Genomic DNA, 18,672 nt, shown 5'->3' with positions numbered 1-18,672 from the left:
AGCTCAAGGATGGCCAGGAGAGGCAGTGCTTCTAGCCACAGAATGCTATCAGAGCTGAGCAATTAACTGGATTTAATGACACCTTTTGAGAAAAAAGCACAGATGTCAGGCTCATTCAAATCTCCCAATAATCACACTTCAAAAGCAGCTCAAAGTTTGTTTCTCAAGTCACCCAACAGATCATCAAAGGCATTAAAGCTCAAACCCAGGAAAGTGAAGAGGTATGTATTAATAGTTAAGCTAGGAAAACTGGGCCTACTTGCTCCTCAGGACGTTACACACACCAGTGCCTCCAGCTGGGTACCAAGGAGGAAGAAAGAGGCTTTGGGATAAAAGATGTGGCTTCTATCACAAGACAAAGACCCACCTCTGACAGAATAAGAAGGAAGTGAACATGCTGGTGCTAAACTACTCTGAGTGAGCTTATCTGTTTTCATCCAGCATGCCAAAGCAACCCTAGAGTAACAACTATGTACGGGTTTTATTTAAAACAAACAAAAACAAGTATTAGAAAGACATGCCAATGCAGAACTTTCCAGAAATTACATTTTTTGGGGAAAATTATTTCTCTACAGTTCAAAAGTCAATCTGTTAGTTTCTATGATCGATATACCAACGTAGCTTATAAACAATCAAACATAAAGTATATATAACAGGTCTTTGGAAATCATTAGTACTACATACATTTTAACTACAACTATTATTAAAAATAAGATGATGAAAACATAATTGGAATTTCCCTTAATTAGTTTAATTGAGATTTTAAAAGGGAAATAGAAGGCTTTCTTTTTAATCATACAGCAACCCTTAAATACATATGTGGATTTTGATAATTTCTTAAAAATGTTTTATTTTTGATCTGAAATAAATTATCACCAAATTTCAACCTTTTAAGATCCAAAACTTTCTTTCCTCTGCCATGCAAGCCTTTTAACAAAATATACAGAAAATTCTGTACTAGTCTCTGCTTTTTTCAAATAACAGAAAACATCAAGCAAATAGGAACACTACTCTCTACATAAAGAAACCTGTTCCCTCTAATTATTAAAATTAGCAAAAAGTGCTGGCAGTTAACATTTTAAAAACCAGCAGATAAATGTTTGCAAGGGAGGAGCCAATGCCTTTAATCAAAGCATTGCTTCCTGTAATCATATATTCCACATAAAATAACAACTCTCTGCCACGTCTAGTACTTAGTGACTCTGTTATATTTAGGGAATGCCCAAGTCCTTTTTCAGAAGCTAAGGGGTTAATATCAGCTACTTTAGTAAGAGTTCTAAACAAAGCCAGTAATGTGAGGATCCGTTGACCGATCCAAGAAAGCAGTAAGTCAAGACGGAAGCAGACAGGGCCAGGCTGTTGATCAGAGAGAGGACAGTGTTCCTCAGAAGAGCAGTCAGACACTGCATAGCAAATGCTAGTGTGTGTGGCCCTTGGGCCAGGAGCATCTGTAAATGAGGGCATAGGTGGCAACTGAGCAATAACAGATAAAACAACGTAGGGAACAGAGAGGGCTATGCCTCATTTCCTTGATGCTTCCCAGGAAAGCAGAGTGGCAGTGTTCTATCTCCAGTGAACTCTGTGAGGCAAAAAGATGTCTCCAACCACAAACCCAGGACATATGCACTCACTCATCTGGGTGGACACTGACATGCTTCCACAATGAACACAGTGAACATTCAGTGTTTAGGTGCCTGGGGGTTAGTGGAAGCCAAACCCACTATAGAGCCCCTTCCTTTAGCATGCTTGCGGATTTGGAAATGGACCTGGAGCACCACATGCAGTGGGCCCTGCCACCCACCATGGTCTGGGCTCTCTGCAGACTCCCGTCACGTGGGCTGTAGCTGAATGCCAAGAGCCACAGCAGGGCCTCAGAGGATTCAGTTTCTGACATCACTAACTGCTCAGCCGCAATATCAGCCCATCCTCCAAAGTGAATGAACAAAAACCAGCACTCAAAGGGACCTCCGTAGGACCTGGAACAGAACCAAAACACATGGCAGCCGGGCAACTTGATTTCTTTCTCCTTTTGGTTCTTAAAGCAACTGTAATGTTTGTGAACGATTGGCTTAAATTGTTCTTATCCACTGAAGTACAACTTGCAAGGAATACAAGTTAGACTTGGAAATGTAGCTCACAATGCCACTTTGAACTCATCACAGGAGACCTTCAAAGGCAGGTCTTTCAGAACCCCGTGTGCCCTGAGGACTTCAGACATTTAAAACTTTGTATCCAAGGACCATAAGTGAGTACAGGCCTTTGACAAAGAAAGATTCTGGACCATGATGGACAGGAATGCTATAAGATGAGAACCTGCAGGCACCCCTCTGCTGTCTGCATAGCCTGCACAGCTGGGCTGCTGTGGAAAGCAGGCCCTCCCCACTACTAGGCAGCCAGCCAAGTAGCTCCTGAGCAAGAAATGAGGAGGTTCCTGGGGGCCCAGGTAGAGACCAGAGGGATAGTGCATGTTTTCTGTCTGCATCAGAAAACATGCACTATTTCCTTTCTGACAAAACACAAGGTTCTGGTCCGTATTTTGGCAATTATGAATTTTGAATGGGCTGCATTCTATATTCTTTCTTGTCATCGCATATATGTCCAAGCTGAAAAGTTAGAAGCTATCCGTTTGTCATGTTGGGAACTGAGAGGTGCACTGGTTGTTTAAAGGGTAGACTCTGCACAAGGAAAAGACCCATTAATTTGCAGTGATCATGTCAGCAGCTTAACATCTCCTCTGGAGAAAATGGGGCAAGACTGGTCTGAGATCAATTTAGATCAGAACTTTCCTTCTGAACCCGGGAAACTCCTGGAACAGGAGAGTTCTAGGCCCCTCTTGGCTGGATCTGGGTCTGCTGCATCTGTTCCAAGAATAAGCTATTAAATGTTTTGAAATCTAGCTGTGGAACAGTAGAGAGAAAAGAAGAAAGGGGAATATTTTTTAAAAAATATTTTATTTAAAAAAAAATATTTTATTTATTTAATCATGAGACACACAGAGAGAGGCAGAGACACAGGAAGAGAGAGAAGCAGGGTCCCTGTGAGGAGCCCAATGCAGCACTCGATCCCAGGACCCCGGGATCATGACCTGAACCAAAGGCAGATGCTCAACTGCTAAGACACCCAGGTGTCCCAAAAGGAGAGTATTAAACTTATTTGTCCCACAGGAGGGAAAGGTGGTGCTCTGTGGGCTGCATCAGTGGCCAGCTGGGTTATGATGTCTCAAAAGCAGGGGACAGGCTCCACAAGATTCTTCCCTACAGATCTCACTATAAGCTGAGCTAGGACTCTCTCACGCTCCCAGCTCCAAGGCAGGCATCACACCTGGATCAGAGCTCATGGCTTGTCTTGCAGGAATGGGCCTGGTCCCTCTTCTCTTTTCTACTAGTAACTGAGTGTGTAAGGCAGTCCCTGTGGCTGGCTGAGAAACTGTCTGAACCTCCTCACCCACCCTTCCTTGCAGACAGACCCTCAAATTTAATTAAAGCAGAGTCCCGTGAGATTTTAGGTCTAGGTTCTGCTTGCTCTTCAACAGAGACAACTCGAAAGGATGCACATGGGGCTGACAGGTATTACAGGTTGCTAGCGTGGCCAATACTCTGATTCCCACTTGGCTACTAGCTCTTTTTGTCTTATTTATTGGTAAGAATCTTGTAGGGGGAGGGGAAGTAGGTAAGTACCCGGCACAAAACTGCATCGGTGATCATGAGCATAAAGAGCACCAACAGAATACAGGATGGCTCAGTGAGATTACAGAGAATTTCATGAGGGAATAGTGGCAAAAGGAATAAATAAAGACAGTCTTAGTAGGTTAGTATAGACTACAAATAAAATATTTGTACTCTACAAAAAAGTAAGTTGAGAGAAAGCTGAAGGGTGTTATGTTAAAGGAACTTAGTAAAGCCTAAATGTGACTGCTTTTAGGAAAATAATATATGTGAGAGGGTACTTAATATCATGTGAGAAGGTAATTTAGGGGTGCCTGAGTGGCTTAGTTGGTTAAGCATCTTCCTTCAGCTCCAGTCATGATCTCGGGGTCCTGGGAATGGAGTCCAACGTTGGACTTCCTGCTCAGAGGGAAGTCTGCTTCTCCCTTTCCTTCTGCTCTTCCCTCCCACCCCTAGCTCATGTCTCTTTGCTCTCTCTCAAATGGATAAAATCTTTAAAAATTAATTTATATTAGAATGGATTTTCTAACTTTGAACAAATATTTATTAAAAAGAGGAGAAAAGGGGGGCATTTTTATCCTACTGTGCAAGAGGTTAGAATTTCCTTCCCTAGAGAATACAGAGGAAGGGAGAAGACCAAGGGATCCAGAGGGCACCACCTGTCTCCTGCATGGCTGGGGCAGGGGCAGGATGTGGACGCTGCTTTTTTTATAGGGTGGGTCTATTGTTTCTTTTGTTATGCTTGTATATTTCAAAATCCAATGCCAGCCATTATTCAGGATGGTTTCTATACAAGGTATTTACATACTTATCTGTTGATTCTGAGCTGCTCAAAGTGATACATGCAGCTAGCTATCTGCTTCCTCCACTTCTCACTCAGCAACATGCTTCCCTGTTTGGAGAAGGTTACAGACAGTAATGCAATCCCCTGTCAGCCCTCTGTAAAGTGAAGATGCAGATCAAGAGAAACCACTGTGATGCAGACCTAGGAGTCGTCAGGATTTGCCTACCTGTGCGTTTGGTCTTCAACTATTTCTCTGAGCATTTCAGAAATATGTTTCAGTGTCTGAAGCCACAGTTCCTGTGGGATCTCTGTGGATAGAGAGACAGAACAGAGAGAGCTGAAGGAAAGTCAAACCTATTAGGATCATCTGTAGCAAGAGCAGAAGAGCTCTGGAAAAAGGCCTTATTTTTTCTGGTCCATGGGACGCACACCACTGGTCTCATGCTGTTCCCAGCTGAGGTCCAACCCTTAGGACTGGGAAGATCCTCAGTGTTACACAGAAAAACTTCAAAGGCTCCTTAACTCAGGTCCACAGAAGTAGACCAACTTCATAAGCAGCTCACCCTAGGACTGGAAATGTTATGCTACAGATACCACAGGTTTTCTTCTTTTCTATCCAACACCTCCCACCCCCCACCACTGACAATTTGTGATTTCAAAGTACATGGGGATGGTAATAAAAGTCAACAAGGAACTAAGGATAAGATGCCCAACTGTTTTTCCATGATTATGATGAATTCAGAATATTATTTCAGGTTTATAGGAAAGAAAAGGCCAGAAAAATAATACATGGGTATCATACAAACAAATGTGTTTTCCTGAGTTAATTTTTCTGGTTTAATAATTATTCCATGGTTTTAGACACATCTGAACATGTATCTGCAGTTCTAAACAACATCTGAAAAAGTTACATTTCCATGCAGAGATAGATTCCATAATTAAATACATGAGAAGGTGGGACGTCTGGGTGGCTCAGTGGTTGAGCATCTGCCTTTGGCCCAGGGTGTGATCCTGGAGTTCTGGGAGCCCCACATCGGGTCCCTGCATGGACCCCACTTCTCCCTCTGCCTGTGTTTCTGCCTCTCTCTGTGTCTCTCATAAATAAATAAAAAAATCTTTAAAAAATATACATGAGAAGGTAATATAAGTATGTGGTAAGCACTGCTAACAACTCCACAAATGTCACAGGATCACACATTATCCTTCTCTCTTCTGAATGCCCTTATGTCTTGATTTGTAGCCTTTGAAGGCATTTTTCATTTTCTTCTTTATATTAAATACTTAGATACTTCCTTTATGTCCCCCTCTACTTGTAGCTCTCGGATAGTCAAGGCTCTTAAATGATTTATCCTTTATGTCCCACAGGACTTTATAGTCGGCACAAAATCAATTTCTGATGAATAGAAGATTCTACTATTAAAAAATACTTCAATTTGTGAACTTAACATTCATTTTTTCCAGAAGTAATATGCTAAAAAGCAGTAGAGGAGGAATTTCTACTAAAATTTACTTATTTATATTTGGACATAAATTCAAGATGGTGACAAAAAGGAAAAGGTAAATGGCTGCATTCATACCCCAGGTACCACCTTAGTCTTTTGTTTATAGATTTCCCAACTTAAAAAAAAGCAACTCCAATATTTTTTTCTGGAGCTCATCCAGCTTTTCACATAGGCTAAACTCAGGCTTCTCTAATCTGCCCTAAGCTATAAAGTGTACCCCTGGGAAGAATATTGCTGACTTTTCTGTCACGTTATCAAAGTTCTCCTGTTGTGTTCCCACAGAGTTAAGTTTCACAAAACCGTTGACCAGAGGTCCTACCAGCCTCATTACCACCTCCACCGCTAGCACCTGAGAGGAAAGGGTCGGATGGGTCATTCTAGGTGAGAACTTACATCTATTAGAAAGAGGAAGAATTGGATTTTGTAAAATGATCTAAAACTTTGAATCATCTACTTTCCTTGAACAGTTTTCTCAAGTCTCAAGAAAAAGGGAAACAAAAATGGAATAAAAAGGCAATATCATGGGATCTTTCCCTTTTTTCCCTTCCATAGACAGTTCAAATGCCACCTTCTCTGGCAGTCTGCTGTGTGAGTGCTGCCTTTCCCTCAGATTCCAGGCTTCAGTGGGGAAGGATATACCTTTATTCTCTATGCTTGAAATGCTGCCAAAATACAAGTTCCTGGACATGTTAACTGGTCAACCCCAGTTGGCTTAAGGATGGAATCATCATTTTCCCAACTGGATGTGGCCAACAGAAGGCTGGCAAATGAGACCAGAGAAGGCCATGATCTAATACACTTACTGAATTCTTTCAAAAGTCTTCCCTTGGCTTAGTTAGGAGAAATTTCCTCTAAATTTCCCAGGCTTTATTCATCATTTTATCTTTTCTTCTGTAACAAGGCACACAGAGTGGAAAGAATGAAATACAAATAAATGTACTGTCCTAATCTTCCTCAGCCAAGTCTTAGCCTGTTCCTAGCATTCAGGTAGTTCTGGCTGGCACCAGCAGAGGCCTGTGTTATCCAGAGCAGACTATCAAAACCTAATGAGAGACTATTTTTTCCCTTTCTTTTGGTAAGTGATCATTAACTGGGAAGTCTAGAAAATTCTCATATCAAAATCCCTCAGAATGTGAGACCCTGAGAGCTTAAAGTGATGCTAGAAATGAGCAATTTCATCTCTCTTGTTTTATAGATAAGGGACTAGTAGGGAAGGGTCATGATTTGTTAGCAGAACTAACTTTCACATACCTTTTGGGTGTTGGAGCAACACCATGACGAGAGATGGGGAAGCATAAGGAAAGTAGGTCTTGAGTGTAAACTTCAGCTACAACAGAATAAAAAATTCAAAACCACATGAGCATTAGGGTTGAAAGGGATATTAAGAACAAAATCTTCCATCATCTGCCCCAAAAAGACCTATTAGTATTAACATGGTCAGAATGTTTTCTTAAACATTTATTTTTTAAAAAATGTTTCCAATAACCTTGTAAATATGTTCCAGAAAAATGAACCTTTTTGAAATCACTTTCTGAGGCTTAAGAAAAATAAACTGATGTTTTTCTGATGTCTTCATAGCAGTTCTTTGCCTCACATGAACCCAATTAACTCTACTATTTAAATGAGAGTTTCCAAGGCGGTTGAGATGTTAGGTATTCCAGCATGATTTTTTTAACAACAAAAAAGCATAAAACAACAATGGTGCTTGTAATGCTTTGAGGGCCGAAGTGCTATAGCTATTTGTGCCTTCAGAAGGCAAAGTGGTTCTGAAGTACTTTTGTAAGAAACTAAAGGAAAATCTAGAAACAGTGAAGTGGACGGGCTTTGATGAGTTTTGGTAAATCTGTAAATCTATCTGACCATCACCCCAGTCAAAACAGAACATTTCTGTCACCCCAAAAAGTTCTTCTGTGGTTCCACCATTCCCCAGCAACCACTATTTTGATTTCCGCAAGAGAGATTAGTTTTGCTTATTCTTGGATTTCATATGAATAAAATCATAGAATATGCATTCTTTTGTGTCTGGTTTGGCTCAACTTTTTTTTTCTTTTTTTTAGATTCATCCATGTTACTCTGCTTAAGTAGTTCATTTTTTTATTCTTTTTTTATTGCTTGAAATAATCATTGTATGAATATACCATAATGTTTATTCATTCTCCTATTGATGGGTATTTGGGGCTACTATTAAAAAAGCGTCAAATTAACATTCATATTTATGTCTTTTTGTGGACATGTGCTTTCATTCTTCTTGGGTAAATACCACGGAATGGAATTACTGAGTCGTAGAGTAGATGCATGTTTAATTTTATTAAGAAAACGCCACGTTGTTTCTCAAAGTGGTCGTACCATCTCACACTCCCACCAGCTACTGATGAGCATTCTGGTTGCTCCACATACTTGCAAACATTTGATAATGTCAATCTTATTAATTATAGCCATTCCAGTGGGTATGAAATGTCACCTTGTTATGCATTTATTACGCATTTTTCTTGGCTGCAAATTTTCATGTGTTTACTGCCAACTTCTATATTTTTTTGAAGTGTGTATTTTTTTTGTACATTAAAAAAAACAAGTTGTTTCTTAGGAAGTAAGAGATCCTTTAAAAAAAAAAGGGTTTATTTATTTATTTACTCATGAAAGACACAGAGAGGGAGAGAGGGAGAGACACAGGCAGAAGGAGAAGCAGGCTCCATGCAAGGAGCCCTACATGGGACTCGATCCCAGGTCTCCAGGATCATGCCCTGGGCTGAAGGTGGTGCTAAACCGCTGAGCCACCTGGGCCGCCCAAGAGATCTTTATATATTCTGAACACAAGTTCTCTGGCATATATATCTATTGAAAATATTTTCTCCCAGCTGGTGGCTTGCTTTATCACCTTCTTAATGATGTCTATCAAAGAAAAGAAGATTTACATTCCAATGAGATTTATAATTTACTCAATTTTTTTTCTTGTACGGTTTATGAATTTTTTAAAAAGATTTTATTTATTTATTCATAAGAGACACAGAGAGAGACAGAGACACAGGCAGAGGGAGAAGTAAGCTCCATGCAGGGAGCCTGATGTGGGACTCGATCCTGGGACTCCAGGATCACACCCTAGGCCAAAGGCAGGTGCTAAACCACTAAGCCACCGAGGGATCCACTACAGGTTTGTTTTTTTTTTTTTTTTTTTTGCATCCTTTCTAAGAAATCTTAGATTGTTCCAATGTAAAAGAGACATTCCCCTATGTTTCTTCTAGGAACTTTATAATTTTAGCATTTACGTTGAAGTCCATGATCCATCTCAAATTAATTTTTCTCTTTTGTGAAGTAGATGTTCATTTTTTCCCATATAGATATCCAGCTGTTTCAGCCCATTTGTTCAAAACATTCCTTTCCCCACAGAATTGCCTTGGTGTCTCTCTCAAAGATCAACTGACTATACACACACACATATATATGTATGTATATTGTATGAACTATATGGATATGTGTTTCTAGACTTTTCAGTTATACTGATCTCTCTATCCTTTTGCTAGTACCTTATGGTCTTGATTACTGTAGCTTAAAATCTTGAAATCAGGTAGTATGAATTCACTCATTTGGTTTTTTTTTCTTTCTTTCTGAATTTATTTTTCAAGAGCGTTCTGATCATTGTTCTGAAATTATATGGGTTCACTTTTCACCCATTTAAGTTTCTTTCTTTTTTTAAGATTTTATTTATTTATTCATGAGAGACAGAGAGAGAGAGAAAGCGAGAGAGAAGCAGAGACACAGGCAGAGAGAGAAGCAGGCCCTGTACCAAATGCGGCGCTAAACTGCTGAGCCACCGGGGCTGCCCTCGTCATTTAAGTTTCTTTAAGCAATGTTCTATAGTTTTCAGTGTAAAGGTTTTATACATCTTTTATTAAATTTACTTCTAAGTTTTATTATTTTTTTGATTTATTTATTTGAGAGAAAGCGTGGCAGTGAGGGTCAGAGGACAAGGAAAGCAGATTCTACACTCAACACAGAGCCCAATGCGGGCCCAACCTCAGGACCCAGAAATCATGACTTGAGCCGAAACCAAGAGCTGGACATCAACTGACGGAGCTACCCAGATGTCTCCTTAAGTATTTTACATGTGACTATGCATTTGTCTTTCTATTTCTGTCAATTTTTGCTTCATATATTTTGGAACTCTGTTATTAGGCACATATTCATCTATAATTGGTATATCTCCTGATGACCTGACAACTGTGTCATTATAAAATGTCCCTCTTTATCTCTGGCCACACTCCTTGTCTTGAAGTCTACACCCGCTGGTGCCAGTTACGTCATACCAGCTTTCTGTGCTTATTTGCATAACTCATCTCTTTCCTTTCTCTTACTTTAATCTATCTGTGTCTTTATAATTAGAATGGGTCTCTTGAAAACAACATACAGTTGGATCTTGGCTTTTTATCCAATCTGACATTTGTGTCTTTTTTACTAGCATATTTAGCTAATTTTTATTTAATTTTTGTAATTAATGTAATTTTTAGTACGTTGGGGTTTAAATCTATCTTTTGATGTTAGTTTTCTTTTGTCCCATTTATTTGTTTTTTGTTTCTCTGACAGCTCACAACCCTGTCTTATGACACCTCAAGTTTATCAGATTGTGCCTTCAGTTCTGGGCCCCAGAACCCTCACACAACCCCTTCCCACTCCTCACATGAGAAACCTAAGGAGACAGTTAGCAGAAACCCCAATGTGGTTTCCTTTTTCAAGGCTTAAATCTCCTCCAGTTTCTATCTGCTTTTTTGATTGCTGTCTAGTACCTTCAAATACTTTGAAAACATATTTTGCTCAGAGTTTATAGTTTTTATTAGGAGATTTAGTCTAATACATTATTGGGCTCTGCCATCGCTGGAACAGAACCTGAAATGATCTGTTGTTTGTACTGAGCCATTACGCAAGTTTAGAAAAAGTGACTTGCTGTGGCAACACTAGTCCAATTGGGCACATTGACAGAGCTGCACTGTGCTTGCCAAATACAACAAGGGTGAGAGGAAAGGATAAAAAGAGAATGCGAAGCGCTGAAGATAAAACATTTCTGACAATGGGAAAGAATGTGGATGAATGGGATTTCTCATAAACTGTTGAGGGGAGTATAAATTGGCACGTCCACATATGAAAACAATTTGGCAGTATCTACAGAAGCTAAATCTTTGCATACCTAATAACCAGCCCTTCCACTCCTAAGTATATATCCCAGAATGTTCAGAGCAACTCTATTTCTAAAAGAAAACAAAATGTGGAAACAACCCAGAGGCCTACCACCACTTTCCTAACAGTTCTATGCAGCAACACCCCACCATGGCTACACACAACACAGAGCAATCCTGGTGAGTGGAAAAAGCAAGGCTCAAAAGACTCTATACAGTATGCTACTCTTGTTAGTTGTTTGTCTTATGAAGTCCAAAAAAGTAAAGAAACATGCTTTAGGAAATCACATATATGTGATGACACCATTTTCAGAAAAATTAATTTAAAAATTAAAAAATTAATGATAAACATAACTTCAAAACAGTGGCTACAGAGGGAAGAAAGGCAGGGCTGTAAGACAGAGATGGGCTATATGTATACATGTAAGTTACTGCTACTCATCCAGGTCTCGTTTGGATATCAGATACGTAGATACTCGTTTCATTAAGAATAAATGCATGCACTAGTGAATAAAACACAGAAAGGAAAGATCATGGATCTAATTATCACATGCATGAATCACACAGGACACGGGGTATTATGCATTAAGGGTTATGATTAATCTATAATGGGCACTCAAGAAGGCAGGACATCAATGATGAGAAATGGCTGTCAATTAAAAAGGCAGGCACATGATACTCTACATAGAAAACCCAAAAGACTCCACCCCAAGATTGCTAGAACTCATACAGCAATTTGGCAGTGTGGCAGGATACAAAATCAATGCCCAGAAATCAGTGGCATTTCTATACACTAACAATGAGACTGAAGAAAGAGAAATTAAGGAGTCAATCCCATTTACAATTGCACCCAAAAGCATAAGATACCTAGGAATAAACCGAACCAAAGAGGTAAAGGATCTCTACCCTAAAAACTACAGAACACTTCTGAAAGAAATTGAGGAAGACACAAAGAGATGGAAAAATATTCCATGATCATGGATTGGAAGAATTAATATTGTGAAAATGTCAATGTTACCCAGGGCAATTTACACATTTCATGCAATCCCTATCAAAATACCATGGACTTTCTTCAGAAAGTTGGAACAAATTATTTTCAGATTTGTGTGGAATCAGAAAAGATCCCGAACAGCCAGGGGAATTTTAAAAAAGAAAACCATATCTGGGGACATCACAATGCCAGATTTCAGGTTGTACTACAAAGCTGTGGTCATCAAGACAGTGTGGTACTGGCACAAAAACAGACACATAGATCAATGGAACAGAATAGAGAACCCAGAAATGGACCCTCAACTTTATGGTCAACTAATATTCGACAAAGGAGGAAAGACTATCCACTGGAAAAAAGACAGTCTCTTCAATAAATGGTGCTGGGAAAATTGGACATCCACATGCAGAAGAATGAAACTAGACCACTCCCTTGCACCATACACAAAGATAAACTCAAAATGGATGAAAGATCTAAATGTGAGACAAGATTCCATCAAAATCCTAAAGGAGAACACAGGCAACACCCTTTATGAACTTGGCCACAGTAACTTCTTGCAAGATACATCCATGAAGGCAAGAGAAACAAAAGCAAAAATGAACTATTGGGACTTCATCAAAATAAGAAGCTTTTGCAAAAAAAAAAAAAAAAAAAAAAAAAAGAAGCTTTTGCACAGCAAAAGATACCATCAACAAAACTCAAAGACAACCTACAGAATGGGAGAAGATATTTGCAAATGACATACCAGATAAAGGGCTAGTATCCAAGATCTATAAAGAACTTATTAAATTCAACAGCAAAGAAACAAACAATCCAATCATGAAATGGGCAAAAGACACGAACAGAAATCTCACAGAGGAAGACATAAACATGCCCAACAAGCACATGAGAAAATGCTCCGCATCACTTGCCATCAGGGAAATACAAATCAAAACCACCATGAGATACCACCTCACACCAGTGAGAATGGGGAAAATTAACAAAGCAGGAAACCACAAATGTTGGAGAGGATGTGGAGAAAGGGGAACCCTCCTGCACTGTTGGTGGGAATGTGAAAGGGTGCAGCCACTCTGGAAAACTGTGTGGAGGTTCCTCAAAGAGTTAAAAATAGATCTGCCCTATGACCCAGCAATTGCACTGCTGGGGATTTACCCCAAAGATACAGATGCAATGAAACGCTGGGATACCTGCACCCCGATGTTTCTAGCAGCGATGTCCACAATAGCCAAACTGTGGAAGGAGCCTCGGTGTGCATCAAAAGATGAATGGATAAAGAAGATGTGGTTTATGTATACAATGGAATATTACTCAGCCATTAGAAATGACAAATACCCACCATTTGCTTCGACGTGGATGGAACTGGAGAGTATTATGCTGAGTGAAATAAGTCAATCGGAGAAGGACAAACATTATATGTTCTCATTCATTTGGGGAATATAAAAAATAGTGAAAGGGAATAAAGGGGAAAGGAGAAAAAAATGAGTGGGAAATATCAGAAAGGGAGACAGAACATGAGAGATTCCTAACTCTGGGAAACGATCTAGTGGTGGTGGAGGGGGAGGTGGGCAGGGGGTGGGGGTGACTGGGTGATGGGCACTGAGGGGGGCACTTGATGGGATGAGCACTGGGTGTTATTCTATATGTTGGCAAATTGAACACCAATAAAAAATAAATTTATATATAAAAAAAGGGCAGGCAATCAGGAACAGCCCTACGAAGAAAAATGACATAATATATGCATATGCAGGCCTGTGCAAAGATGAGGTTATCACCTTCTTATTCTGAGCCCAAAGTCAGGGTAATGAATTCTTCATTCTTTTGTGGATCCCTCCTCTGCTTCCCACTGGGACTCAGTGTGTGCCCCTCCATGCCACCAGATCCATGTAGCCTGAGAAGGGTACCATTCTAAATGAAAAGCATCAGAAATTTAAAAAAAGAAAAGAAAAGAAAAAAGAAAAGAAAAGAAAAGGAAAGGAAAGGAAAGGAAAAGAAAGGAAAAGGAAAAGGAAAAGGAAAAGGAAAAGGAAAAGGAAAAGGAAAAGGAAAAGAAAAGAAAAGAAAAGAAAAGAAAAGAAAAGAAAAGAAAAGAAAAGAAAAGAAAATAGAATGAACAATCTTAAAATTTGTATGGTACCACAAAAGACCCTGAATCGCAAAAGCAATCTTAAGAAGAACAAAGCTAGAGTCAGCATACTCTCTGATTTCAAACTTCATTACAAACCTATAGTAATCAAAACAGTACAGCATTGGGATAAAAACAGACCCACAGATCAACAGAACAGAATGGAGAACCCAGAAATAAATCCACACATATATGACCAAGGAGCCAAGAATATACAAAGAGAAAAGGACAGTCTCTTCAATTAGAGGTACTGGGAAAACTGGATGGCCACATGTAAAAGAATGAAACTGGACCACTATCTTAACAACATATGCAAAAAATAAACTCAAGATTAGAGACTGGAACATTAAGACCTGAAACTATTAAACTCCTGGAAGAAAACACAGGTAAGTTCCTCAACTATGGTCTTGGTGATAATTTTTGTATCTGACTCCAAAAGCAAAGAGAACAAAGTGAAACTAAGTAAGTTAACTACATCAAACTAATAAGCTTCTGTAGAGCAAAGGAAACCATCAACAGAATGAGAAGGCAACTTACTGAATAGGAGAATATATTTGTAAATCATGTATCTGACAGGGGTTAATATCCAAAATATATAAAGAATTCATACAATTCTGGGGCTCCTGGGTGGCTCAGTTGTTAAACATCTGCCTTTGGCTCAGGTCATGATCCTGGATTCCTGTGATTGATGGAGCCCCACATTGGGGTCCCTGCAGAGTGCGTAGTCTCCCTCTCACTCTGCCCGTCCCTCTGTTCCTTTTCTCTCTTGCTCACTCTCTCTCTCAAATAAATAAAGTCTTTTTTTTTTTAGATTTTATTTATTTATTCATGAGAGACACATAGAGAGAGACAGAAACACAGGGAGAGGGAGAAGCAGGCTCCACACAGGGAGCCCAACGTGGGACACGATCCGGGGTCTCTAGGATCCTGCCCTTGGCTGAGGGCAGCGCTGAACCACTAAGCCACCTGGGCTGTCCACAAATAAATAGTCTTGAAAAAAAAAAAAAAAAAGAATTCATACAATTCAATAGCAAAAAAAAAAAAAAAAAAATCCGATTCAAAAATGGGCAGAACTTATGAATAGACATTTTTCTAAAGAAGATATACAGATGGCAACAGGTACACGAAAAGGTGTACAACGTCACTTAATCATCAGGGAAATGCAGATCAAACCACAATGAAGTATCACTTCACACCTTTTGGAATAGCTATTATCAAAAAGACAAGGAATAACAAGTGTTGGTCAGGATGTGGAGAAAAAGGAACTCTAGTGCAGTGTTGGTGGGAATGTAAATTAGTGCAGCCACTGTGGAAAACAGTATGGAGGTTCCTCGAAAAATTAAAAATAGAAATACCATGTGATCTAGGAATTTCACTACTGGGTATTTGCCAAAATGAAAACACTAACTCAAAAAGATAGTTAACTGCATCCCCTATGTTCACTGTAGCATTATTTACCAGCAGCAATGACATGAAAACAACCCAAGTGTCCACTGATGGATGCATGGATAAAGAAAATATTGTCTATGTATATACAATGTACTATTATTCAGCTGTTAAAAAAAAGTGCTATCTTGCTATTTGCAAGAATGGCAAGGTGCATGGAACAATGGATGGAACTTGAGGGCATTATGCTAAGTGAAATAAGTCAAAGAAAGATAAATTCCATATGATCTCACTTATATGTGGAATCAAAAAATAAAACAAAGCAAAACACCACTTGAGCTCAGAGATACAGAGAATAGATTGGTGGATGCCAGAGGCAGGCTGGGGTGTGGGCCAAGTAAGTGATGGGGATCTAAAGGTAAAAACTTGCAGTTATAAAATGAGTTTCAGGGATGTAATGTACACCACAGTGACTACAGTAAGTAATACTGAATTGCATGTTTGAAATCTGCTAATAGAGTAGATCTTAATAGTTCTTACTACAAGAAAAAAAAATTTTATAACTATGGTAACACACGTTAACTAGACTTATTTCATAATATATACAAATATCGAATCATTATATTGTACACCTGACACTAGTTATTTGTTAATTACACCTCAATAAAGAAATTAAGAATAAACAAATTAATTAAAAGCAACCATACCTCCAGTCCAAATATACAGTGCCCAAGGCTAACAGCCAGGACCAAGACCGATGAGAAAAACACACTTATACTAATGCTTTAACCAGTGTCTTCTGCCCCAGCCTAGGTGTTTTTAGGAGTTAAAGGGGCAGGTTTTCCAGAGGTTGGTCCCTAACTGGGAATACAAATAATGCACAAGGAAGGATAAAAGATATTTATAGGTTATGCCTCAAAATAGGTGTGAGGGCCAACCAATGCCTTTCAGCAGAGCTCTCCTTATGAATTCCAGGCTGGGTACCATTGAAACATGGTTTGCTACAGTCTAGTTAACCTCCCTAAGGAAAAAGGATGGGAGAAAATACATTATAAATATTTATGATTGCCTTAAAAAGTGGAAACATCTGCTAAAACGTGAGAGATTTCTCTGGTGTAGGGGTATAAGGGACTGTAGCAGAGCTAAGCATCACAGCAATGCTCTCTTATGACAGGCTGTGGAAAGCACCATAAGGGACCATGGCCTACCTCCTGGGAAGTTGCAATGGACCCAGGGATGTGAACAGGCAAAGCACCACACACAGAATAGGTCAGTTAAAATGCCCAAAAGTGAAAGCTCTGGTAGGAATGCTTCCTGTTTCACAAGGTCCCTCTAATTGGTCCTCAGCCCTTGGCAGCCATTGTCTAGCCTCTGCTGATGGGGCCCCTCAGTACAAGTCTTCCTATAGCCCCCATAACTAGCTTCTTGTTCACTGATTGTGTCTGACACTGACATTCCTAGCTGCTTCTCTACAATGATTCAAATCTCTTGTCACTCTCAGTAGATCCTTTCTTTCCTGGAAACCAATACATATTTGGGTATCTCCTAGCTAGGCAGGGAAACTCTAGTAATTAAGAATGTCCAGAATTGCTTTCTAATGTGTGGCATTTGCTTCTTAGCATATGCCATATAGATTCCACGATGCCCAGGCAGGGCAGAGTCCTCCCTGGCAGACAGCATACAATACAGGGCCCAGAAAATGCATCCTCCGGGGGGGCACATGCCAGCATGACAGTCCTCTTATACAACAGCAGAAAAATGCTTCTGGGTACCAGGGCACAGGGCAGATAGGAACTATCCTGATTTATTTTCAATTAAAATAGTTTTACCTTTGCTACAGCATTCATTTGGAAGCTTTCTTCATAAGCAAAAGAGTCTACCAAAATCACTAAAAATAAAGTGCTCCTTTCTGTGATTACGTAGATAGATATTCTTAACAGCCTTTTTTTTCTTTGGGGGAATGAATAATATATGCAATATAACAAACCTGCTTGTTTTTCTTTTCCAGAGCTTCCACAAAGCACTGTGTAAACACTTGAATAGCGGCTAGTACCTCTGGGGCTCCATCGGTTTCCAGGAGTACATACCTGAGCAATGCAAAGCCAGATTACAACACATTTAATGATTAATCTGGCAACCATTTGAGCCTGAATTGTAAAAGGAAATAATGGAAACATTCTTTTTGTGCCATAAGGTTCAGCAATATCTTAGCTCATTAGATTTCAGTACTTGTGTGAAAGTAGGAGAAAGTTGTCACTCCTTTCCTAAATACTTTAATTAAAATAGCAATCTGCAGAGCTTCCTTTCTTGGTTTTTAAATTATTAAGCATTGCATATCCCTTCCATATAGGCCTGAGTGCTCTTTAGAAATACTCGCACATTGAATGCCCAGGCACGCAAAATCAACAGACCCTTCATGTTTTCAAGTGGAGAAAGAGCTGCCCAAGGGGGTAAAATGCCTTGGTCAAATCTACCCAGGGAAGTGGTGGAAGAATTCTGTGTGGTACCTGGATTGGTTTCTGCATATTTTCATACAACTAACTTTATGTTGAAACAAAAGAAATCAACTCAAACTTTGCTCGCTTTAAACCAAGAACATCATTCTAACTTATTCTTGTGTTCATTTATTTACCCTGAAGTTGGTATGTTTCAAGACCAACTCAAGGGCTGGGTTATTTACTGTTGTAAAAATTCCTTTCCCCAGTGTTGCTATCCCTGGAGGCTCTACTGCTGTGTGCAAGGAGGATGGATAGGGGAGGGTAAGTACCCTGGCTGCACCAGCACTCAGGAAAGGGGTTGGAGACCCTTCCTGGGTAACAAGCTCCTACTAACTGCTAGCCATAACCCAATCTGGTATCCAGTGGTTTCTCATCTCTCATCATCTGTAAATCCAATGGACTTTACAAGAAGTATTCACACTTGCAAAATTAACGTGTTGTAGGATAACACACATAGATGATTTTGCCTTTCAGAAGAGCTCTCTTGAGAACAGCATTATTTTTCTTGGTTTTCCCTTAGCTTTAAAATCCTTTAAACAGATTGGTCAGCCCTCATGTGGTG

At 39.6% G+C, this 18,672-nt stretch overlaps 1 protein-coding gene across 10 annotated transcripts in view; it reads right to left on the bottom strand.

The window, feature by feature from the left end:
- The window catches only part of FANCC (FA complementation group C), a 289,582-nt gene that overhangs the window by 25,725 nt on the left and 245,185 nt on the right, over positions 1-18,672 (bottom strand). For all 10 annotated transcript variants that reach the window (XM_072835284.1, XM_072835235.1, XM_072835226.1 and 7 more), the window contains 4 exons: positions 17,600-17,699; positions 7,203-7,278; positions 4,676-4,757; positions 1,802-1,976 (listed from right to left, as the gene is read on the bottom strand). In XM_072835284.1, the coding sequence (XP_072691385.1) occupies positions 1,802-1,976; positions 4,676-4,757; positions 7,203-7,278; positions 17,600-17,699 (433 nt within the window). The remainder of the gene's footprint in view (positions 1-1,801; positions 1,977-4,675; positions 4,758-7,202; positions 7,279-17,599; positions 17,700-18,672) is intronic.

This window comes from Canis lupus, chromosome 1, assembly GCF_048164855.1.
Source record: "Canis lupus baileyi chromosome 1, mCanLup2.hap1, whole genome shotgun sequence".
Classification (NCBI taxonomy): Eukaryota; Metazoa; Chordata; class Mammalia; order Carnivora; family Canidae; genus Canis; species Canis lupus.
The sequence above is the reverse complement of the archived record's forward strand: the minus strand, read 5'-3'. Positions and strand labels throughout refer to the sequence as shown.